Source organism: Ilyonectria robusta (assembly GCF_021365365.1).
Source record: "Ilyonectria robusta strain PMI_751 chromosome Unknown BGZ61scaffold_13, whole genome shotgun sequence".
Lineage (NCBI taxonomy): Eukaryota > Fungi > Ascomycota > Sordariomycetes > Hypocreales > Nectriaceae > Ilyonectria > Ilyonectria robusta.
This window is the reverse complement of record NW_025764447.1, coordinates 154,863-177,339: the sequence shown is the minus strand read 5'-3', so window position 1 is coordinate 177,339 and position 22,477 is coordinate 154,863. Positions and strand designations below refer to the sequence as shown.

The 22,477-nt window shown below is 50.2% G+C and overlaps 9 protein-coding genes across 9 annotated transcripts; 3 read left to right on the top strand and 6 right to left on the bottom strand.

Moving 5' to 3' along the window:
- Positions 1 to 113: 113 nt before the first annotated feature.
- On the bottom strand, positions 114 to 2,234 carry BGZ61DRAFT_518990 (FAD binding domain-containing protein). The gene is made up of 2 exons (XM_046252379.1): positions 1,592 to 2,234; positions 114 to 1,537 (listed from the first exon to the last, which is right to left on the bottom strand). The coding sequence occupies exons 1-2, from the start codon at positions 1,891 to 1,893 to the stop codon at positions 517 to 519; spliced, it is 1,323 nt and encodes a 440-aa protein (XP_046102620.1). The 5' UTR covers positions 1,894 to 2,234; the 3' UTR covers positions 114 to 516.
- A 1,200-nt stretch (positions 2,235 to 3,434) lies between these two features.
- On the top strand, positions 3,435 to 5,675 carry BGZ61DRAFT_454232 (cytochrome P450). Its single transcript, XM_046246182.1, has 3 exons — positions 3,435 to 3,956; positions 4,038 to 4,472; positions 4,534 to 5,675. The coding sequence occupies exons 1-3, from the start codon at positions 3,715 to 3,717 to the stop codon at positions 5,453 to 5,455; spliced, it is 1,599 nt and encodes a 532-aa protein (XP_046102619.1). The 5' UTR covers positions 3,435 to 3,714; the 3' UTR covers positions 5,456 to 5,675.
- A 344-nt stretch (positions 5,676 to 6,019) lies between these two features.
- BGZ61DRAFT_533790 (uncharacterized protein) lies at positions 6,020 to 7,138 on the bottom strand (the record flags this gene model as incomplete). The annotated part of the gene is made up of 1 exon (XM_046254055.1): positions 6,020 to 7,138. The coding sequence occupies one exon, from the start codon at positions 7,136 to 7,138 to the stop codon at positions 6,020 to 6,022; it is 1,119 nt and encodes a 372-aa protein (XP_046102618.1).
- Positions 7,139 to 8,979: 1,841 nt separating this feature from the next.
- On the bottom strand, positions 8,980 to 10,799 carry BGZ61DRAFT_589479 (uncharacterized protein; the record flags this gene model as incomplete). The annotated part of the gene is made up of 3 exons (XM_046256580.1): positions 8,980 to 9,195; positions 9,252 to 9,410; positions 9,468 to 10,799. The coding sequence occupies 3 exons, from the start codon at positions 10,797 to 10,799 to the stop codon at positions 9,052 to 9,054; spliced, it is 1,635 nt and encodes a 544-aa protein (XP_046102617.1). The 3' UTR covers positions 8,980 to 9,051.
- Positions 10,800 to 11,615: 816 nt separating this feature from the next.
- On the bottom strand, positions 11,616 to 13,378 carry BGZ61DRAFT_479345 (Oxidoreductase, molybdopterin-binding domain-containing protein; the record flags this gene model as incomplete). Its single annotated transcript, XM_046249098.1, has 2 exons — positions 11,616 to 13,095; positions 13,176 to 13,378. The coding sequence occupies 2 exons, from the start codon at positions 13,376 to 13,378 to the stop codon at positions 11,616 to 11,618; spliced, it is 1,683 nt and encodes a 560-aa protein (XP_046102616.1).
- A 705-nt stretch (positions 13,379 to 14,083) lies between these two features.
- On the top strand, positions 14,084 to 16,169 carry BGZ61DRAFT_392834 (catalase-like domain-containing protein). The gene is made up of 8 exons (XM_046242858.1): positions 14,084 to 14,157; positions 14,211 to 14,250; positions 14,307 to 14,439; positions 14,496 to 14,955; positions 15,007 to 15,294; positions 15,352 to 15,436; positions 15,489 to 15,887; positions 15,951 to 16,169. Exons 1-8 carry the CDS (start codon positions 14,155 to 14,157, stop codon positions 16,010 to 16,012), a joined length of 1,470 nt encoding a protein of 489 aa, XP_046102615.1. The 5' UTR covers positions 14,084 to 14,154; the 3' UTR covers positions 16,013 to 16,169.
- A 26-nt stretch (positions 16,170 to 16,195) lies between these two features.
- Positions 16,196 to 19,370, bottom strand: BGZ61DRAFT_494970 (uncharacterized protein; the record flags this gene model as incomplete). The annotated part of the gene is made up of 10 exons (XM_046250817.1): positions 16,196 to 16,207; positions 16,467 to 16,496; positions 16,530 to 16,544; positions 16,581 to 16,718; positions 16,770 to 17,357; positions 17,391 to 17,501; positions 17,578 to 18,333; positions 18,432 to 18,530; positions 18,561 to 18,829; positions 18,860 to 19,370. The coding sequence occupies 10 exons, from the start codon at positions 19,368 to 19,370 to the stop codon at positions 16,196 to 16,198; spliced, it is 2,529 nt and encodes an 842-aa protein (XP_046102614.1).
- A 909-nt stretch (positions 19,371 to 20,279) lies between these two features.
- BGZ61DRAFT_494969 (uncharacterized protein) lies at positions 20,280 to 21,196 on the bottom strand (the record flags this gene model as incomplete). The annotated part of the gene is made up of 3 exons (XM_046250816.1): positions 20,280 to 20,484; positions 20,523 to 20,692; positions 21,179 to 21,196. The coding sequence occupies 3 exons, from the start codon at positions 21,194 to 21,196 to the stop codon at positions 20,280 to 20,282; spliced, it is 393 nt and encodes a 130-aa protein (XP_046102613.1).
- Positions 21,197 to 21,895: 699 nt separating this feature from the next.
- Positions 21,896 to 22,342, top strand: BGZ61DRAFT_533784 (dhal domain-containing protein; the record flags this gene model as incomplete). The annotated part of the gene is made up of 1 exon (XM_046254054.1): positions 21,896 to 22,342. One exon carries the CDS (start codon positions 21,896 to 21,898, stop codon positions 22,340 to 22,342), a length of 447 nt encoding a protein of 148 aa, XP_046102612.1.
- Between the last annotated feature and the right edge of the window lie 135 nt (positions 22,343 to 22,477).

Sequence of the window (22,477 nt, the reverse complement as noted above, 5' to 3'; positions counted from 1 at the left end):
ATATGGGCTGACGCCATCCGCATGACATTTACTTGGGTTAGACTGCAGCTTTACGGAGTAAAATGGAGAACATACTTAGTGCAGACCAACTTGACCACACTCGGCTTGTCGAGCTTCAATTCTACAACATTGTGTGTCTTGCAAACAGTATTGCTGAAGTTCAGCAGAGGTTGAGAAAGAACAAAGCAGCAAAAGCCAAGGCCAACCATACTCGAAGTAGAAATATGCCGCGGGATTCTAGACAAAGGAATTCAGTCGACAAGATCATCTGTCCTTCTCATTTTCCGACCTCCGCTCCGAACAAGGGTCAGGTGGAAACTCGCAGGCTGGCTTGGCTCTCTCGGGCTTAGGTCTGATTCTTTACTTGTCTCTTTCGGTCTATCTGTCTGGTTTATCTGTCTGGTTTATCTGTCTGTCTGCTGGTTACGGCCTAGACCAGCGTGGATCCCGTACCCAAGCACTGGCTTATCCCTGAAACAATCTGTCTGTACACACTTCCGTTCCCGCCTCTTTCACTCATATACTCTCATGAGGTGCATCATTGACCCACTTGATCCTACCAGGGACAAGTCCGCTCTCGGGCACAAAGTCTAGAACGATCCCCCTCTTCACAATCGGAGAAGCCAGCATCCTGAACAGCAACAAATCACCTCCCACATACGGCCCCACGTAATCGGCCGCCTTGTAGAACAGGTTATGCCAGGACGTAATGCGGGTATACAAACTTGAAAGCCGCATGCTGTCCCTAGCCATCCCTTCCGTCTGATTCTTGTACTCTGCAAATGCCGCCCCTAGTGTCTTCGTATTGGGGCTCGGGTTGTCGATCAGCAGCTTGCGGAGGATATTGGTCAAGGCAGCCACACCCTGCCAGCCCTGATTCAGTCCCAGGCCTGAGTTTGGGGTCATCTTGTGGACCGAGTCACCCAGCAGCACAATACGATCCCAGTGCCAAGACCGGACAAATCCTTCTTCCAGGTTAAACAAGTGGAACCACTTTCGAACAGCCCAAAGATCGCTGAACTTCTTGTCCGGCGTGATTTGGCTCTCCATGATTGAATTGGCAAACGACTCGGCATCTTCATCGGTGTATCGTGTCGACTCGCTGATCGGGACGGGCAGCCGCTTATAGGCGAGGAACCAACCTTCGTCTTCCAGCATGAATGTCTGTATATTCCCTCTGTCGTAGCGGGTTTCCCACAAGCGACCAGCTTCCATGTCGGGGAGTCGACCAATATGGCCGGCCAGCATTTGATATTGCGCCACCATGGGTGAATCGCTGTCCCTGACTTTGACTGAGGCTTTCAGCATCGCATCGCGCATGATTTGGCGTACCCTGCTGTGGACGCCATCGCACCCAACGACTATGGACCCCTCTACGGTGGTGTCGTCAGAGCAATGCACCGTGACGCCTTGATCATGTGTGTCAATAGCGACGACCTTTTTGTCGGTAAGAATCCGCTTGTCGTTCTCTGGAATATGGGTGTAGAGCAGCTCAAGGAGCTTCTGTCGATGAAAGAGCATCCAAGGATGGCCGTGGCTACCAGGAATTAGCTGCAGTTCAAAGCCACAATAGGGACCCACAATCACTCACTTCTTCTCGATTTCTTGGTACAGGTCAGAATGATTGATCTCAGAGCCGTCAGGCAAGTGGTTGTACTTGTCCTTCACTGGCAAATACACCTTACGGCCTTCTTCGAGCAGACCAATTTGGTCGAGAATCCGGACGCCATGTGGCCATAGAGCCAGGCCCAACCCGGTCTTTTCCACAACGGTACTGCGGCCTTCGAGCAGGATGTAGTCTATCCCGGCGAGAGACAGGCTGTGGGCAAGGCAGAGACCTACCGGGCCGCCACCGACGATCACGACACGAAACTTGCCCTCAGATGTCGACATTTTTCTTGAGATTTAATGGCTGGAAGGGATCTTTCTTGAGATGTAATGGTTAGAAGGCCGTGAAGAGTCACGGAGGAGTGAGAATGGGACTTTGGTCAGCATCGACGCTTATTCAAGACGTTCCACTAGCCCGGAGCTTATTCAGATTCAGGGGGTGTCAGCTTGCACAGGCCTAAGGCATCGACACCAGATGTCTAACGCAGACTAGGAGGGATTATGGTCAGCATGGGGACCGATCAATAGCTGATATCGTAAAGGGTTGGCTGTAAAGGAATAGATAAGGGCCGTGAAATGGGGCGCAGGCTGTGGTAAGGAGGTAGAGCGGCGTTCCACGAAAGGCCTCGCCCCTTAATGAGGGAACCCAATATTACCATCTACGGCGTTTTTGGTGCATGCCGCATTTTCATGACTCGCTCTAGATTTATACTTCATTCTTTCGACGTTCCAGAATGCGATCTACCTTTTTGCCCCACAGCCGTTTAAGCCCTGCGGACCGACTGAAGTTCTGAACAGCCCAGGATCGAATCTGTGTCCTATTTCACACGCGCAGGACGGTCATTTTTGCCCATTGGAGGCACGTTTGGAGACAGAATGATCGAATTGATGACCTGAAGCGACGTAAATTGTGGGACAGCGTTAACGCATGAGTTATCATACCTCCCCACACTAAGTGTAGTCGGCTGGATCTCGACTAGACCTACACAGTTCGTACCCTAGACACAGCAGATAATCTAGATAATCGCTACTAGTTAAATAGAGTAAGAATAATAAATAAATCAATATCTGGAGCAATTGGAGCAACAGTTGTGTATCAATCGTGCACGTCCCCGTGGTAGTCTAGGGTAGGCGGGAATGCGGAGGTATGATGGTTGACCATGGCATCCCGATCAGTGATATACCGGGGTCAAGGTCCAGTAATTGTTATTATGTATTCTCTAGGTAACCTCGCATATAACCTAAAAGGCTTCGGGCTCTTATCTTCAATACGTACGTTGGTTGTGTAGCGTGTATTTTCACCCTTTGGCCTGATCAGTAAGCGAAATTGCGCACTACAACTCAACACACTCGGCAGTTGAAGGTTTGGCAAATGACTTTTCGTCGTCATCGTTAAGTTTGGAGAACAATGTATCAACAGCGAGATAAAGCATAGTTCAAATTGAGAGCGGGTGGTAATATGAAAATGCTATTGCATAATCCGAGTAGATATCTACTGTGTGAGAGCGTCTGGTCGAAGTGACTCACAAGACTGACGGAGATAGCCGAGACTGATACTTCTTCACTAACATCCTGACCAACATCGGGATTCCTGTGGAAGGTTTATCGGTGTTTTCACGGCTGGCTCGAAGCCTGTGACTCTGGAATCGTTGAGCTTTTACTTATCCCCTTCACAATCTACAAGTAAATATAAGAGGGGGATTCATCCGGGAGTCATAAATTGTATCGTATCATGACGGAACTAATTAAGCCTAGCGCCAACACCCGTCGAAGTAAGATGCCCCCCAAAGCGCCAAACTGGCGAATCATTTCTTCCGCTTGCTAATCAAACCTTGATTAAGATGACGAGTTGTCATAGACCAGGGTCCATCCTAGCACTAAAATCTCACCTAATCGTCATTGCTCCATCCCAATCCGTACCCTGTGATGGCAAGCGAACGCCAAGTAGCTAACGGCTGGAAATTCCCGCTGCGTATCTTCAAACTCTGTCTTCTCTCCAAACTTTGAATCACTCTGTCCTAACGATCTCGCAAGGCATTGGCGGACCTTGCCATCGGAGACCCGTTGCCACATCTCTGTCAACGAACCACGACCTCCGTCGAAATCATGGCCGGGAACGTCACATCGGAGTCTCAGGGCTTCCTGAACTTTCTGGCAGATGACTACAAGCAGTCAAAGGCAGCATATCTGACAGTTCTGGGCGTGCTTATCTCGGCAACCCTCTTGCACAAGCTGTTCTCTCCACATAACGACAGCCGGGAGCCTCCTCTGCTTAAGCCTAGGATTCCGGTTCTCGGACACTTAATCGGGCTTCTTCGACACCAAGGTGGCTACATCAAGATCCTGTAGTAAGTGCGAGGCAGACGAAATCGTCCGGAAGCCACGGCTCGTACGAGCACAATCCGGGCCTAAACTGATGCATCGCCCAGCGACTCGACGCGAGAACAGATTGCTACTCTGCCCATCCTCAATGGCAAACTTTACGTCATATTTGACTCCGCCATAATTCAGTCCGCGTATCGTAACAAGAAATTGTCGTTCGAGCCTTTTGCGGTGGAGTTTGCACAGAGGGAGCTCAGGTTTAGCAACGACGCGCTCAAGATCATTCAGGAAACTACCCTTGTACCTGAGTTTTTCTCCGTGATTCACCCAGCAATGACGGGTGCACATCTGCATCGGATGAACGCAACCGCTCTCAATTATGTATCGAATGAGCTATACGCCATTGGCAGCAGTGGCAAGCCCTTGGAAGTTCTTAATCTCTACCAATGGGTGCGAGATTTGATGACACTGGCAACCACAGAAGCCCTATACGGACCCGACAATCCGATGAAGAAGTATCCTGACCTGGTTCAAGATCTTTGGTGCGGAGAGTCCCGGAATTTGTAAACATTTGTTAGTGGTTAAACTGACTGACCACTCTAGGACTTTCGAGCGAGACTTGCCGATGCTGCTGTTGAACGTGTTTCCAGCCATCACAGCACGAGCAGCTCACAATGCAAGGGCCAAGCTACAAGCTGCCCTGGCAGAATACTACGGTGCGGAAAAGGACCATCACGAGGACGCAGCCCAGATCGTGAAAACCCGAGCAAACGTTCTCCGAAGTTACGGCTTTCCCGGCACAGAAGTTGGCAATTTTGAGCTTGCTTTGCTGCATGTCGCCACGGCCAACACTATACCCACGCTGTTTTGGTTCATGGCACAAATATTCACCCGGCCCGAACTCGTGATGCGGCTCAGAGAAGAAGCGTTGCCGGCGGCACAACATGGCACTGAAAACGAGGTAACCATCGATATCACCACGTTAGACCAGAAGTGCCCACTACTCGTCAGCTGCTACCGCGAGGCTATTCGACTCTCCAACCAGGCTGTGGGTAACCGCAGAGTATTGGAGGACACCACCGTCTCGGACGGAAAGGGCAATTCGTATCTGCTGAAGAAGGGTCTCAACGTACAGATGTCCGCCGAGGTTCTCCACAGTCTGAAGGGTGTTTGGGGTGACAACGTAGACGAATTCGACCCCGAGCGGTTTATCGAGATGAGTGGAAAAGAGAATGTTCAGACTGAAAAGGCAAAGCGGTTGTCGTTTATTCCCTTTGGCGGCGGCCGAAACCTGTGCCCCGGGCGCAACTTTGCCTTTGCGGAGAACTTGGGCTTTGTGACCTGTCTGCTCCTGGGCTTTGACGTTTCGCCATTGGGCCAGGATGTTGACTTCAAGGTCCCAGTCAAGATGAGATGTAGTTTCTCTGAAGCGGCGGGCAAGCCGATTAATAATGGCGAAGGATTTGGGGTCCGAATTCAGAAGAAGAAGGGCTGGGAATCGACCAAATGGTTGTTTTTGTCTTAGAAGCAGCTGAACACTCGGTTTATCATTGGTGGAGAGAAATCTAGTTATTGGTAACACAGCCAAAAAGGCAATGCAGCTGATGTTACACCATTCCCAACGTCATTAATCACGGGACCATCCGCATTTTGAATCGGCGAATAGGCAATCAGGGACTTTTATTGGCCTCTATTACTAAGTTGATGGTGCTAATATCAGATGTCACTCATGCCTTTCAATGAGGTCTCGCGGTTCTGGATGACGTGGAATAAACAAAGCCGCTTTTGCGAGGTCAGTTCCCACATCTAAAATCGCCAAGACAAATTCAAGGCTCTTCTGGGCTTAAAGACGTGGGAAGAACATTGACAACGTATGAAAGTTGGAAAGGACAATAAATCCATATTTTGTGGCTAAAAGGTGTCCGCCTATCTAGTCCCACGGGCCTGCAAGATCAACCTGCGAGTCAAGTCAATGACAACCAACCAAGGGGACGGGAATGCTATCACCCGAAAAGATTTCAGGTTTCCGTCACTGAAACACGTTTCTCATGCTACTAGGATAATTCTTTCAATGTTGATCCGACTAATACTAATGCTCTGCGTAACATCTGCCTACACTCTTCCTCTGGTCCTTCTTCCAATGCACCACAGGGATATCCGGTGCTTTAAACCCGGGCGGCGCCGCGACAACAACAGGTACAGCCTGGAGTATCGTAACAGCAAACGTAAAGTAAGCGGGTGCCGCAGGCTCATTCTGCATCTCCTTTGTCTCTGTCAGATATGACGGCCGGATGCTGAGAACTGTTCGAGTTGAAGGACGACCTTCAATAGTGACGATATATGTGTTATCAGGCTCAAGATGCTCAGGCCTCATCAAAGTGTCGAAGAAATATGTAATCGTGATACTGATAAAAGGAGCGTCGTCTTCGAGATATCCTGTGGACGTATATGAAATGCGGCCGGTCTCGCCCTTTTTGATTTCCATAACCGGCCGGGTGATGTCTCGCGGCGCGGCGAATACTTGCTTGTCCCCGCCGATCCTCGAAATCTTGACCCCAAACTCTTCGCCCAGATGCTGGATCATTTGGTAGTTATAATGCTTCTGATACCATATTGCAGGGCTGTTCTCGTCGATAGTCTCATCTGGAACTCCTCCCAGACCAATGACTTTCAGCAGGCCTGTATTTTTTTGATCGGCACAATCGAAATACTCTTCGATCTTGATTCGTTTAACATCGTTTGAAAGCCCCGTCAGCAAGGTAGTGAAGCGCTGTGTCATGAAGTCGGGGTTAAGACCTCCAGCATGAAAAGTTGCTTTTCCTCGCTGACATGCTGCCTTGATCTCGTCTCCGAAACGTTTGTCCCGTGCTGGAAGGTAGCTGTACGGATGGGTCGTCAGGACATTTTTGCCTGCATCGAGTAGTCTTATATACGTCGAAAGCGGAGGTGTCGCCGGAGAATCGAGAGCCGTGTGAACCACAACATCGCAGTCGATGGCCAAGAACTCTTCCCAGCTGCGCGTTGCTCTGACCTCAATTGGGTTGATACCGGCCAGTGTGCCTGCATCAACACCGTCCTTTTGTTCTTGAAACACGAAAACTCCGACGATTTCAAACTCTGGTAGGCGGCAAGCTTCGCGGATGATGATGCAGCCGGCGTCGCCAGGGCCGAAAACGCAAATCTTGTATGGAGCAGTCCGATCCTCCATGGTGGATCACGTAAAGGTGCACTTGAGGGACAAGGTCCAACGGTGAATAAGGAAATGTTCGATATTCTACATTGCGGATTTGTCGCTGGCGCTATTATCCATATCCGGAACGGAACTGAGGCCCTCCGCGGCGACGGGACCAAAGCCAACCGGCCGGGACAGCACCGAAGCCCTCCGGCCGAAACGAGACTGGCGCTAGCTCAAACATGACGTTTGTCTACGTTAAGATGCTTGCTTCAGCTTCTGTGAGCGTCGTAACGTCTACATGGTCTTACCTAGCTATTCCTTTACCAAAACAGCAAATTGGCAGCCGGTTCATCGAGTGCTCGTCTTACGCTGTCTCTATTTGGGTGAAGAGTTAATGAGGACATCCTATAGAAGGGGGTGGGGCCGTTAATTCGTTACTTGACTCGCTTGTACATGCACTTCTGATACTTCTCTAGTCGACGTGAGAGTGGCAGTATCCAGTATATACCGCCGGTTATTAACGCATGCGGATATGTATATCTAGTTACTAAAGAAGAAAGCTGTTAAGCCTGACACAGCATGAGAGCTTTTTGGTAGAGGCTGGCATTAGTAGTACACCATATTCTACGGAGTAGCTGATCAGGTGATGATAATTCTGCCCGGGGAGATTTCCCCAATCTCCGGATGCTCACAAGCCTCCGGACTGGTATCGACTAGAATCCCGGTCCAATTAACATGCTCTAAATGAGGGTACCAAGGGTACCCAGGGGCTTGACTAAGCAGACTTTGCTAGCACCGTCAAAATCAACCCCGCCCACCTCAGGTAGAGGCCCTCTACTAATATATATACAATTCCAGGCTCTCTCGGGTCAGTTAGCCCTTGGTTTTATGACTTTGTACCTATACTCCACCTAATACTCGGCTTTGTCTAATCAGGTTTCAATTCTAAATTGCCTAAGAATCTAAGTCGATTGGGTAGGCAGGACAGCCCCGAAGCGCCGTAGCTGAGGCCAGAGAGGTCACGCGCATAGAGGGGCGTGTTTTCTGGCTGTAGTTTTATTTCTATTGGTCGTACGTACCATTATTCGTGCAGGCCGCGTCATCTGTAGGTGGACCTGAACTGTCCGGAGCCGTCAATGACAGGTCTGAACGCTTAGGCGCCTTCGGCATCAAGGATGCACCACAGGAAGCGAAAGAAAACAACGCTTCGTATCCCACTATGTATCACCCACTTCTTTCCTCGACATCTCATAGTCATCAATGCCAGGAATTGTAGTATCTCAAGCCCGACTTTGAACAAGCCTCCCCGATTTCCTACGACGTCCGAATACCGCCGAACGATTGAAGCCCTAGAACTACCATTATTCTAGGCCTAGAAACGTCCCATGACAACCTATATCCCCAGGCTGCCCCTATGCCAGGACTATCTCTGTCCTGTGACGACCGGAGTTCCAGGGCTAGCTTAGTCCTAAGACTGAAGTCCAGGGACTATCACTGTCTTAGGACGACGGCACCTATATAAACAAAGAAGGGCAGCAGGACATGGGCGGGGTGTTGGCTAAAATGTTACGCGAGTAGCCTAGCTATCCCTTACTGGCTGTCAAGTGCAGCGGCGTCCGGCCGGCCTCATCCTGCGCCTCCTTGTCGGCCTCGAGCTCCTTGACGAGCGCCCACACCGTCCCCGTGTGCCCGCTCCAGGCCGTAGGTGCAGCAGCGTCCAGCCGTCCCTATTATTGGCCTCCTTGTCGGTACTTATCTCAACGAGCGACTTTACTCCTTCCTCTATTCCCGCTATCGCTGCTTAGATGCAAGGCAGTTCTACTGTTGTTGTCTCGCAGCTTTTTGTTCGCATTTTCTTGTAGATATGTAACGACGTCCTTAAGTCCCTTGTACGCAGCCCGGTGTAGAGGTGTGTCTCCATCGAACAGCCCTAAGCTGCTACATATTTAATCTTCCAACCTCAAAGGAAAGGTCATGTGCCTGTCATAGTTGTTCCACTTCAGAAGAAACAGTCCCCTCAGGTCAGGATCTTTTAGAAGTTTGCAATCCTTCTTGTGGCCGTTGTCATTCCAACCCATAGTCTGGCAGAACTAGGATATCGGGTGATCAGAAAGGTACGAGTTTCTGTTGTTCTGGGGTCTCCTACCTTGTTACAGTACCAGAAGAAACCACACCTGGCGCATTTCCGTAGGGAAGCTGATTTGCTATTGCAGCCCTGGCAAGTTCTCATGCCATCGACAACCTTGGCATGCTTTTGCACTCTGTCACTCAGCAGATGCAATTCATTTAGAGAGACAGGAAATATCTATTTTTAATAACGATTAGCAGGAAAGCCCCATTGTGGATGTTATTCCGGGCTTACCCTCAGAAGCTCTGGTCTCTCAAGACGGATACCGAAAGTAAGATCCAAAAATCCATGTTGTTCGGCGTAGAGTATTACAACAGTATATCCAACCACGCGCATCGAGGGAGCTAGTTCGTACCCAGCTTGGTTAGTGTAGAAAGCAACCGGGATCTCTTGCTCGTTCCTGTCCTTGACGATAAGCCTCAAGCGGAACATAGCTTCCACGTCCACGATTTCGCCCAAGAAAGCCCAATGCTTGTTTGGATGAAGAGTAACCCCGACCGTACTTTCGTAGAACTCGAAGTTGACGTCGTGTTCCCCAGGAAGATTTTCAAACGCTGGGAAGGTTGGCTCGCATCGTAGGTCTGCAAATTGCAAGTCGCAAGGCTTTTGCTGCCGCCAAAGCCAAAGTTCAAGCTCATCAGCCGCCAATTCTTTTGGGAAGTCTCCAATACTAGATTTCCACTTGTTTGAGATGCCGTAGGATCTATGCTGAGATGGATTGTGGTATAGTCGCTGTAGCCTTTCCACGTCAGGGCTGTCGTCTCCTTCCAGAACCTTTCGACTCGACATTGCTCGCTCAGCAAAGACTTTAGCCCTCGCTAGATCTCCATGAGTGACAGTGACCTGAAATGCGTCATAATAAGCTCTGGGGACGCTTGCATCGCCAAGGCCCTCGACTTTGAGCAGCTCCAACAATCTCTGCACGTTGTGGAGGGTGTCGAGAGGGGTGGAAAGAAGCGCCATTCCGTCACCGATTGCATCGTCTAGCTTCTGAATCTCATGCAGCCTGCCATCACTCAGTTTGCGATCGGAAATGGGCAGAGAACAGACATGGCAGGAGCAGCGAAAGCGAAACCTGGCTTGAAGAGTGCGCTGGCGGGCCACATAGCCTGCATGCTCTGACAGGTACGTGATGGTGATTTCTTCTCCTTCTTCAATGTCTTGACAGGCATGAATTGTGAGTTTCTGAAGCTTCTCATTCCAGGTATTCTGGGCGTTCTGATGGCAGCAATGATTGATGCGAGACGCAACCAAGAAAACGGCCCCTTTAGGCGCACCCGAGCCCAAAGGGAGAGCGTTCGTCTTAGCGATCCCGAGTTCGCTGCCCTCTTCTGCATGAGAATTCTTCAATGCGAAGTATGACCGTCGTTGATCCTCTGAGAGGGAGGCAAGCTTGGCGGCTATGGAACGACGAAGTTGATCCTTGTCATTCACATCTCGAGGCACCTGTATCAGGGGAGCCTCGGAGAGGATGCGTGTGCCTTTGGAGATCTTTGAAGCTGCAACAAGACCGTGACCCTTTCCGGGGACGCCTTGGACGAGATATAGAGGGTTGGTATCAGCCATGAGGAAGATGGCTGTGGCTTCTGTGAAAGACTTCTGGCGTGTTGTGGTCAGCTTGGGGAGAGGGAAGCTTGTTAACAAAGATCATCGTGAGGGAGCAGAGAGCCAAGTTATTCCCTTTTTTCCCTGTGTTGGTCATGGAGACCCCTCACGGCTCCTGGTCGGCCTCCCGCATTGGCGCTAGAAACAAACTGCAGACTGTAACGCAGGATTAGCCAGTTGTGAGTGTGGCGCTTCTTTATGACGAGCCTGCCCGAGCTTAATAGCTATTATCTAGCTAATCTTACTAGCCCCAATTCGGATAGAACTAATTTCCTCTCTCTCGACCTGCTAATAACAGGTACACTCTCTTACTATAATGCCTGCAGCTGGCTTTTATATCTTTTGGCTTTCTTTTGGTGAATTGACAGAATACGTTCGGCCCGCCGCGACCTACGCTGCGACCTACGCTGCGCTCCGGGGCAGCTCCGGGGCACCCTCTATCGCTACGCTCTTGCGGGGGCTCTCGTACCTCGGCCTCACTTGAGATAAAGGAAGAATTGCTTGGGGGGTCTGAGAAGAAACAGGCCTTTCCTAATTGGGACTAGTTTTATTAAGGTATCCCTGCTGTGTATGTATATTTGAAATCGGTGCGTGTATGTTTGAGTATTCTACTTGTAGCGTCCACTATCACAAATGTCAATGTCTATCTCCTCTAGGAGAGGTGTCCAGCGATAGTCGATATGGAGTAATACAGATAATGATAATTAGAAAATGACTAGACTACGGGATAGAAGCTGCCATGGGGGATACTTTTATTCTGAGTATAGAACGATCGAATCAATCATCCTCCGCATCACGCGGATCATGATTTTCCCAGTACTTGCCGTACTCCTCCCAACTCTGAGCAGGGAATGCCAAAGGTACAGTGATGGGGCCGAACGGAATGTGCTTGTTCTCAAACTCATCAAGACGAGCCTTGGTCAGAGGCTTGCTCTTGTTGACGCTGTACACCGAGATTCGATGACAAGAGCTTGTGACGTGCAGACCCCAGTTCCAAGCGGTTCGGACATCCGGTGGCTGGGTATTCAATGAGTTGTCCCAACAACGGCAAACAATTTCAACCCAGCCCTCAACATCGCAAGGCAGGTCGATCTCCCAGGTACGCCAAGTCCACTGCCGCTTCTTGGACATGTTCTCAACCGGGACCGTGTACCAGTTGAAGCCACCGTCAGCGGACAGTTCAACGCGTTCAGGCCAGCGGCCACCTCCAGAGTACGCCCAGCCCTTGCAGCGAATCTTGCCATTGTGGATGACGACCTGCTTGGTCCATGGCGACATGATGGCTGAGCTGACTGGCATTTCCTGAATCTGAATGCCGTCTGTGAGCTTGAAGTTGTGCTTTCCCACCTGTTGGGGGAAGTAGAGGTACTCTTGGCTCTGCACTGGGGCGAGGGAAGGGTTTTTGATGGCCTTGATGCGATAGAGCCACTTTACGCTTCGAGCTCCGATATATCCAAAGACCATGATACGCAGTGGATATCCGTGGATGCGAGGTAGAGGCTCTCCGTTCATGTCCCAAGCCAGCATGACTTCATTTGCTTTGACCTTGGACCATGGAACGCTGACGAGATAGTTCATGGTCTTGTCGTCCTTGAAGTAGGTGTCGGCACCGTAGAATTCCAAGTGCTTCGCACCATCAATCAATCCGCCACAGGCCTTGATAACCTTCTTGAGGCTGATACCAGTGTATCGAGCATTGCCGATTGCGCCCTCCGCCCATGGTGCCTGGGGAACTTCGTCGCCCTGGCCAGGGTACTTGAGGATCTGCTCAATGCGGCGCGTTCCAGAGCACTGCATCGTGATGGTCTTCTCCATGCGCGGGAACCTGGACTCATCCATGATGTCGTCCAGCGTGAACGACTGAGGTTTGGCCACGAGGCCGTCGAGGATGAAGCTGAAGTCTTCCTTGTTGACAATGGGGATGCCTCCGTGGTTCCTCACGAAATGCAGCGGGTTGGGAGTAATCACCTTGTCGGTGACGAGACGCTTCGGAGGCTCTCCGTTGTACGGGAATTGGAGCAGGTGGAGCATGTCGGCGTGCTTCTCTTTGAGGACGGTAGACCAAGAGTCCTCGGGGATTTTGTCGAGTTCGCCGCCGAGAGCATGGTGCCACATCTTCCAATGGGTACCGGGAAGCACTGGGTTTGTTCCAGGGATGGGGCCGAGCTGGAACTCGGGGTTTGGCGGGAAGGTCTGGGACGTCAAGATCTTGTGTGCGGCGGCCTTCTTCTCGGGGTAGTTCTCCCACTCGACGAAGCTGGAGGCGAGAATCGGTCAGCACAAATCTCAATCCTAGAGCGATAGATGCTCCATGTCTTGACCAAAGCTGCAACTTACCCGATCCAGCCCTTTCGCTCCCTGGAAAAGAGTTTCTCGGGGTCGCCAACATCCTTGATAGCTTTCTCATCTTTGGTGAGCTCGCCAAAAACCTGGGGATCTAGACGCTCGGTCTTGGGTCCTGTCATGTCAAGGACTGGGAGCACAGCTCCAGACAGTCCCTGCTCGATCTTCCACTCATCTGGACGGTTTGTAGTCTTCATGATTGCGACAATGTGTGTTCTACAGGTCAAAAATTGCAACGATGGAGTGGGAGGGGAGAGTGACAGACGGAAGTACTTCTACCCTCATATCTGAGCCCGTCGAAGTATGCTGGCCGTGGCCTGGTTGACTCAGAAGAGGGTCGTGTGCCCTCATCCCAGTTTCAAATGGAGGGTCGGCAGTAGTGCCAAGATGTGATGATCAGAGATCTAGACGATTCTGGCATGACAATCGACCCAATGACAACCGTCGAGTTTATGCAAGCTTTCGCAGAGAGACTGGGCTGGATTAGCGCGACACATTAGATGGCACAGATTGGTGCGATAAGAAAGTGTGTTTCTCGCTTCCACAACTCTCCGCCTTTTTGCTTTGTTTCGGCCCAATGTGTCTCAAAGCATTGGCTGTTGGGGTTGCAGCAGTCGCATCTGGAAGTGTGTGATGACTGGTGATGCCATCATGACCCAACGCTAACACGAGGTTACAGGGCGGGGTTCGGCCACTGCGAGGACTCGGATGCGGCGGATGGTCATCATCGTGACGCAATGGCGGGCGTAATGCTACTGCGGCGTTGCACCTTGAAGTCAATTGATGAGAGCTTATTCCAATCATGGCGTTGTGCGAGACAGGCATGTTGGAGGGAAAATGATAAGACAATGGTGTTTCACTTGAGGAATCTGGCGAGTGAAGGCGTCGTCGGTGCATCGCTGTCCTCGTCTTCGGCTCGTTGAATTGACTAGAATTGACTACATTCGACTACAATCAAGTACAAGATATCATCATGGTGAGCTTTGAATTCTGATGCATGTTCAAGTATCCTTGGCCCACCTATCATAGTCCACCTCGACCGAGAATCCTCTGTACACACTCGCCAACGGTAAGACCGTTTCCCTTTCTGTCCTGGCCGAATGCTCCCTGACCGCCATTCTCTAGGCCAGCCGAGTGAGAACCCCGGTTCAGTTCAGCAGGTCCGCTACGGCACCAGCAATGGTGGCTTGGTCGTCCTGAGCGACGTGCAAACCGTCGAGGTTCTGGCTCATTTCGCCCGTGAGCGCATTCCTGAGCGGTAAGAACCAGTCGGCCCTGTTTTGTGAGCTCGTATAGACTCATACCCTACTGCAGAAGCGTTCATGCAAAGGCCGCGGGTGCCTTTGGTGAATTCGAGGTTCTTGAAGATGTCTCGGATTTTACCGACGCCAATTTCCTGACCGGCGTTGGAAAGAAGACCAAAGTGCTCACTCGCATGTCAACTGTCGGGGGCGAGAAGGGATCCAGCGACACAGTTCGCGATGTTCGAGGTTGGGCAACCAAGTTCTATACCGAAGAAGGTATTCAGGACTTTGTCTTCAATGATCTTCCGGTCTTTTTCATTCGGGATCCCATCAAGTTTCCCTCGATGAACCGAAGCCATAAGCGGCATCCTCAGACCAATTGCCCCGACAACACCATGTTCTGGGACTTTCACGTCAACAATCCCGAAGGAATCCATGCATTGATGCATCTGTTTGGGCAGCGCGGGATTCCGGCTTCGCTGAGAAACATCAACGGATTCAGTGTCCATACCTACACCTTGAACAAAGCCGTAAGCCTTGTTTCTTGTTATTTGCCGTTGACTCAAGCTCACGGAATCTAGGATGGAAGCTATGTCTACGTGAAGTGGCATTGGCAGCCCGATGATGGCATCAAGACCATGGATGCCGATACCGCTGTCCGCCTGGCCGGATCCGAGCCCGACTACCACGTCAAGGATCTCTTCAAGGCCATTGAGAAGGGCGATTATCCCAGCTGGTCGGTTTTCATCCAGGTCATGAGGCCTGAAGAGGTCAGGTCTGCTCCGATTGACATCTTTGATGACACCTACACTTGGCCGTTTGACGAGTATCCCTTGCGTCTCGTTGGAAAGTTGACGCTCAACGAGAATGTGAGTATCCCTAAATTCCAGCATGTATGACACGAACAGCTGACGGTATTTAAATAGCCCAGGAACTACTTCCAGGACATTGAGCAAGCCTGCTTCTCACCTTCCAACATGGTTCCAGGCATTGGACCATCTGCTGATCCCGGTATGTACAAACACCATGTCTCTCACAACGTAGCTAACTGAGATTACCACAGTCCTTCAAGCCAGGATGTTCAGTTATCCCGACGCCCACCGCTACAGAGTTGGGCCGAATTACTTCCAGCTCCCGTGCAACAAGCCAACCAATACCGTGTACTCTCCGTACGTCCGAGATGGCCCTGGGACCTCGAATGGCAACTACGGTGGCGATCCCGACTACGTCTTCTCGGAACTCCGCCCTGTCACCGTGAGCAAGCGGGTGCAGATGCCAACCCATGAGCTATGGGCCGGACATGTGACTGCGTTCTCGACGTCTGTTAACGACAAGGATTTTGTCCAGGCTCGAATGCTCTGGGATATCATTTGCAAGGAGCCGGATGACAAGGAGCAGTTCCTGCATAATATTCTGCCAACGTTGCGAGATATTCCCGATAGGTTGAAGAACAAGGTGTTGGGTAAGTTACGCTCGCTCTCTGATGATGTCTTTAGCTACTATTGCAGTGTTAACTGATGTACAGATTATTTTGGACGTGTTGACGACGACTTGAAGGAGCTTCTTAAGGAAGAGCTTTCAAAGTAATTAAACCTGTTCTTCAACGGGTGGCTTGTCAACTGCCTCCTGGGGAAAAAAACTGTGATATGCTGGTTCAGTTTGTATCGAATCTCAAAGTGATTTCAGGTCCAAATAATGAAGTGGTATATCTACCTATCTACCAATATCCAAATCTCTTTCTTAGCCAACCCCGGCCCCTCAAATCCAGGACTAATCAACTGCCTGAGTGAAAAAAGAATGCTCACTGTACAGCCTCCGCCTCTGACATATATAGCCCATCCGGGTGCGCATAATGTCTAACGTCTGGCGTCGATATGTCAGCCACTCTAGGAGAAACTTCAGAGGCTGGTCGACGAATAAGCCGCGCGCAACTGAAATTGTCTCCTGCGATGGCTCATTCAAAAGACCGGTTGACGGCGCGGTCGCTTCATCGACTCCCAACCATATAACAAGCGGCGTATACTCTGTGAAATCAAAGTACAAGCACAAGAACCCCAATCTCAATTAAGAGCTATAGAGGAAACGCTGGGCTCTTCTCTCGCACTGGTATTGTAAAGTACTTAAGCGTGTTGAACAGCTACATAGACTTCGTAACTGGTGCAGAATAAGTCAGCAGCAACACACATATCTTGCTCGTGTCGCGAAACATCGCAATAAGAAGCTCGGCCTCTTCAGGAATAACGATGAGGGCTGTCTCCGTCTCCGCGCTCCAGAGAACCCATTCAACGGGCCGCTACATGCGTTAGTTAATTGTTTTAACTTATTCTTTTTATGGAAGACTTACCACAAAATCGTAGGTTTTATTAGAACGACCACTTCCGATACTTCTGGAGAACTGCCTCGAGGTAAAGAACCTAGAGGGAGTCTTCTTTATGCTGAATTTCCGTCCTATCTTCGTCCTACTTAGGAAGTCAAACCCCTGGGTGAAATTGCCGCCTTCTTGAAGCTCTCCGGTCTGGGCGAAACGTAAGATGGTGGGATCGAGCCCAGGGAAAGTGAGCGCGAGGTAGTTCACGGGCTTTTGCTTCTCACGAAGCTGCTCGATCTCAAACTCGACCTCTCGCTCCTGCTCAACCTCTTGGAATGCTGACGAGTCGTGTCCCGATGGGTCAACGTTCTGCTGGCTCAAATTGGTGGCAAACGCCTTCAAGCATTCAAATTCGAGCTGGGCCGTGGCTCCCGAGGTCAGTCTGGACTGTCTGGGACCATAAAGCTGCTCAAGAGTCTGGTCTTCTCGCCGTTGGATGGCATTGAGAAGCTGTAGCCTGTCTTCTATATTAGTGGAAAAGTCCGAGTACTTCCACAATGCATTAGTGCGCCGATAGAAGTCAAACCCCTGTACCGTATGGAGAGACATCATATTCTCATTTGCCTTACAGCTCTACTCGAGCAGCCAGTACACTACGTCCGCAGATACCACCTGTGATTGCGTGCGGTCCTCGCTAGGTCGGAGATCGAGAACGTTCTGGTACACCTCAAGAGGCATAACGAGTGCTATGGACTGCATCGAGCCAAGCTGTCTGAGTCTCATCGTCGCTATGCCTGTCAATTATCATGCTCGTGCGAAGTTAGGTCGCCTGCTCATCTTGAACTGTCTGGTCTTTTGTCTGGCCAAGGCCAAGCGTCACGGCCCCTCTGGCGTTAACAGGTAGCTTTAGATCCGTACCACGCGTGTGTGCTTCATCGATGTATACAACGCATTCCTCGAGATTCTCGGCAAATAGACTTGCAAGAAGAGGCACAGGGGCCTTCTGAAAACGGGCGCGGACCATGATTCTGTTATTACGGTCAAAGTAGACGGCATCTTGAGCCTCGGAATAGATGTCAAGCCAGGCGGCTGCAAGATCTAGATTCTCCATCTCCAAGATGTAAGCTCCCGCATCGATGAGAATGCGTATCTGTTTGTTGCCAAGAAGTTCCAGCAGTCCCTTCTCGGTCAGGTGCCGACCATTTCTGTTGACGGCTTGAATGCACTTCTGGTTCCGCGGCTCTAAGAGGTAACCGAGAACTTCTGCATTTGTCTGTACGAGGCTGGGTAAGTCGTCCTGCTTAATTGACTGAGGGAGCATGGTCTTGTTATCATTAGTCCTGCTGAAGCCCATGGTGAGATTCCTTGAGGAGGCGTTATTTGACAAAAGGGGGATGTCCCAGCCTAAAGTCTGAAGCTTGGTCCTAAACTGTTTTGCATATACTAGGAATGCAAAGTTGTCTATGAAGTAGTTTAGTACGCCTCTGTCGAGCCTCAAGTATGTCCATAGTTCCTCGATCTGGGCCTCATCGTCGGTGTGGAGCAAGTTCCAGTGTTTGAGGCGGGCCGGTAGCTTATACCCGTGAACCAATTGCTTGTACTATGTAGGAGGATCATCAGACTGTAGAATATGCAGGAGGCTTGAGTTACCTGGTGCTTTGTAAGTCCTATCTAGTAGAAGGCAAGGTATGTTAACACTAAGGCTGTATCCGGATAGCCATACTCCGCAGTTGGCGAGGGAATGCCTTTTGCTTCAAAAGGGACTGCAATAGGGGCTCGTTGGGGATGCAGACTATACTGCACGTTCCATCATTTCTTTAGGCATACCAGCAACAAACGTTGGGAAATGAGACCCCGAAGCAGGTAAAGGTTCTTCAAGCCAAAGACGTCGTCTGTTAGGGATTCAGCAGCTTGTTCCCAGGTAGGCAGGTCGACATCGACGCCCGATACGATCAAGCCAACGTCCCTCAGCGCATTGACGTTGCTTGTGTTCTTTAACTGGAGCTGAGGAAGACGGCCTTCGCGAACGTCGTTGACAAGAAGTGCGTTGAGCCTATCCTCGACTTCGGCGCGCAAGAAATGGATGATCGGATAGCCTTGGTGCCGCTACAATATGTCGATGCCACCCCCGAATCTCGATTGAAGGTATGGAACGTGATCTTCAATAAGTAACAAGAGCTCCTCGACTAATTGCCAACGCTGAGGATGGCCGTCGATCGTCATTGGGGTGCCACTGGGGTATATCAGCTGCATCTTTGCCGAGAGCGTATAGTCCGATTCATCGAGAACGTCGCGACACAAATTTTCTAGCCATTTCTGAATTTCAATCATCCTCTTGGCCAACTTGAGCCCTCCGTCTGCCAGTCGCTGGATCCCGCTCAGCTTGAATGACAACATGTGCTCGGGAAGACAGAGCATGATGCTGCCTGAACTGCGCATGTCTTGATGGATGCTCTGAAAAAGATCAAGGTTGTCCATTTGTGTCGGTGATCGTCGATAATAGGGGATGTGACGAACAGCCCGACCAACAAGTCCACCGATTCGGCTCTGGATCACCTGCGCCGTTTGTAGGAGAAGAGGACGAGGAACGACCAGCCTACATAGAAAGATCTTATCGGCCAGAACGGCCACAGCCATGGGCATGATACATGAAGTCTTGCCTAAATGAGGGAATAAATTTAGCATCTTCGCGGAGCAGAAGTGAGAGAAGGGAGGACAAACCTTGGCCCATGTTCATCTGGAGAACCGAATTGGATCCAGAAGCCGGGGAGATGATGGAAAGAGAAATAAGTTTTAAATTCCAAATCAACCTTCAATCTTTCTTATAATTATATTTAGGTTACTTAAGATTAAGAATGCATAATTAGTTATACTATATGTTTTTTTTAAAAAAGAAAATTCGGGTTTGCTGACTTGAATGCTTAAACTCAGCTTACCTACATAGCGATCCATCCAGAAGACTGGAATGCAGCTTCCAATAAGGTAGGTGATTTGCGAAAACCCTCCGACAATGAGGGAAGTATTTCGACTGAGTCTAATGCTACCTTGGAAGATTACGGGCGCATAGTAGTTGATCATGTTGCTGCCCGAGAACTGCTGTACAAGCTGGATGGAGATGGCAATGAGCAGTCTCCGCAAGTTCTGGACCTCGCCCCAGAAGAGAAGTTCCTTGATGCTGAAGGGCCATCTTTTTGCTCCTCTTCCAAGCCATTGCGGATATCGAGTAAGGTTCGATTAACATCCGCATCGTCATCGGGCTTATCGGCAATGGCCGCGATGATATGGCGAGCCTCTTCGTACTGCTCGTGCTGGACGAGCCATCGAGGGGATTCGGGAAGACCAATGACTTGCAAGATGAGCAAGATGAGCAAGATGGCAAATAGAGCTTGGAATGCAAGAGGGAATCTCCACTGAAGCGAGGACTCGGTGAAGCTAGTCCCATAGTCCATCCTGGGGAAACTTGAGTTAGCGACACCATACCATGTCCAAGCCATCGACGTGTACTCACCAGTAAGAAATCACAACTCCTAGAATCGTCACTGTGCCCTATAGGGTCAACAGCGCACCTCGGATAGCAGCCGATGAACATTCCCTCTGGTAAACGGGGGCCGTCGAAGAGTTCATTCCGTTCCCAATCCCCGTGACGATGCGACCGACGATGAGTTGTGCGACTGTGTAAGATGAAGCCAAAATTGCAGCTCCAACAATCATGATACTACGGCCAGCGATCAACATGGTTCTGCGACCAAATCTCTCGGCGATAAAGTAGCACATGATCAACCCGACCACCGGCCAATGTCGTACAAAGCTGTAATATTACCCTGCATATCAGCATCAGGGTGATTAAAGTCTCTTTCAAAACGATTTTCTGCTCCAATCAGCCCAGCCATAACCCCTTGGTCGAAACCGAGGAACAGAAAAGCCTGGCATGATGCCAAAGTGATGGCCAGAACGAGTGTCTGACCTCGCAAATCGTGTTTTCACAGCGCCATATTGGGCAACGGTTAGGAGTAATGATGGATGTGGCACATTGAAGGTCACACAGAAGCCTGGCCAATTCTAAAACTATAGTTGTCTGTCGATCTTCGCCCTGACTTACACCGATGCCCGATTACCAAGGTGAGGAGAAAGGCTTAACTGAGACCCTTGTAGCTCGATTCAAGCTTCGACAAGAACCGAGAGGTATGTATGGGTACGGAGAAATGACTCTGGAGATAGCAAGTTATTCATCAGTGCCAGAGCTAAGATCCAGGGGTTACGATAGACACCTGCCTGTCCCTACCTAAGCTGATGATGAGTGGGCGCACATGAATATGGCGAAATCACCTAATAATCGTAGTACACACAGAACAGAATGTTTCTTCAGTTCATAGACTGATCCTAGGGTTTGCCATGCCTACCTACATCTAATCAAAATGATCCCGTCTTTAGTATGCCTTCCAGACCTCCAGACACAAGATCATGACGTGGAGAGCTAGGGAAGAAGTGTGGGGATGCGGGGAATCCTAGGGTGTCTTGGGTTTATCATAAGGGATCACACGATGATCTTTTGATTCGTCTCATTCTGCTGTCCGTGCAGCTTCGTCGTTCGGTCTAAATCAGAACGATAATCCCCGCTGATCCCAAGCTGTTGCTTCCTCTCCACCTGTTGGTGCAGCTTTGTGCTGGGGGGTTGTGGGGATATGTCCGAGGGTTGTTCCGGAATACGAGAGCGAACGCTGACGCCACGGTGTAATTCGTGTAGATGAACGAAGGATACTTGATTAGGTCCATCGGGCCCTGGCCGGGTCACCCTTTAAAAGGTGTGTGTGCTAGCTAGACAGTCCAAAGGACCGGAATTCGCATAGTAAATCAGGCCGACTCCATCATCGGTGCGGAATTGGCACTCCCTTCGTGCCGGCTTCATCAGAATCACTTGTCGGGTGCGATGTACCTGATGTTGCTCGACTTGGCCCCTTGACAAACGCGGACTTGAGGCAGGATGAGTGGGGATAGGGCCGTACGGTGTGCGCTCGGGGGAATTCAAAGCAGAAGATATCACACAGCTTCTCTCTGACCTCAAGGAGAGCAACGACCAAAAAGATCGTATCCTCGTCAAGTATATAAAGAGACGCATTCGGCAACTCAACATACCCCGAGCAATCACCGATACTGTCGACGATATGGGCGGAACACTAGGAGCTATTCTAGGCATCCTACTCACAGCCTTTAACAACGCCTTCAAGCGCCAATTCACATCTCAAGGAGCTGTCACCGCTGCGATTTTCTCCGACGCTCTTGGCATAGCTGTTGAGTCCCTCAAGGTGTATACTACAGCACGAGAGGGAGACCGTACGGTCATGGATGTTCTGATCCCATTTACAGACGAGCTTGTGCAGACGAGGAGCTTTGAGGCTGCAATGCGAAAGGCGAAGGAGAAGGCAGAAGCTACACGTTTTCTGAAGTCGAAACTGGGAAGAGCTCTGTATGTGGGTGAGGCGAGCGAGCAACAGGTGCCGGATCCGGGGGCTTGGGCTTTGTATGAGATGCTGGGTGGAGTGGAATTGGGTATTGGTCTTGGGGGAAGATCGAAATTAAAAGGAATTCTATACAGAAGTAAAAAGGCTTAACAAATATATTATAGTTCTTCTAATCTACAGCTCATCATGGTGCTTTAATCTATCCTGATTAAAGACGCTAGCTCCATGACTTCCACTTGTAAATATAAAATTATCCAGTTGTTCTTCTGTCAGCATATGAGTAAA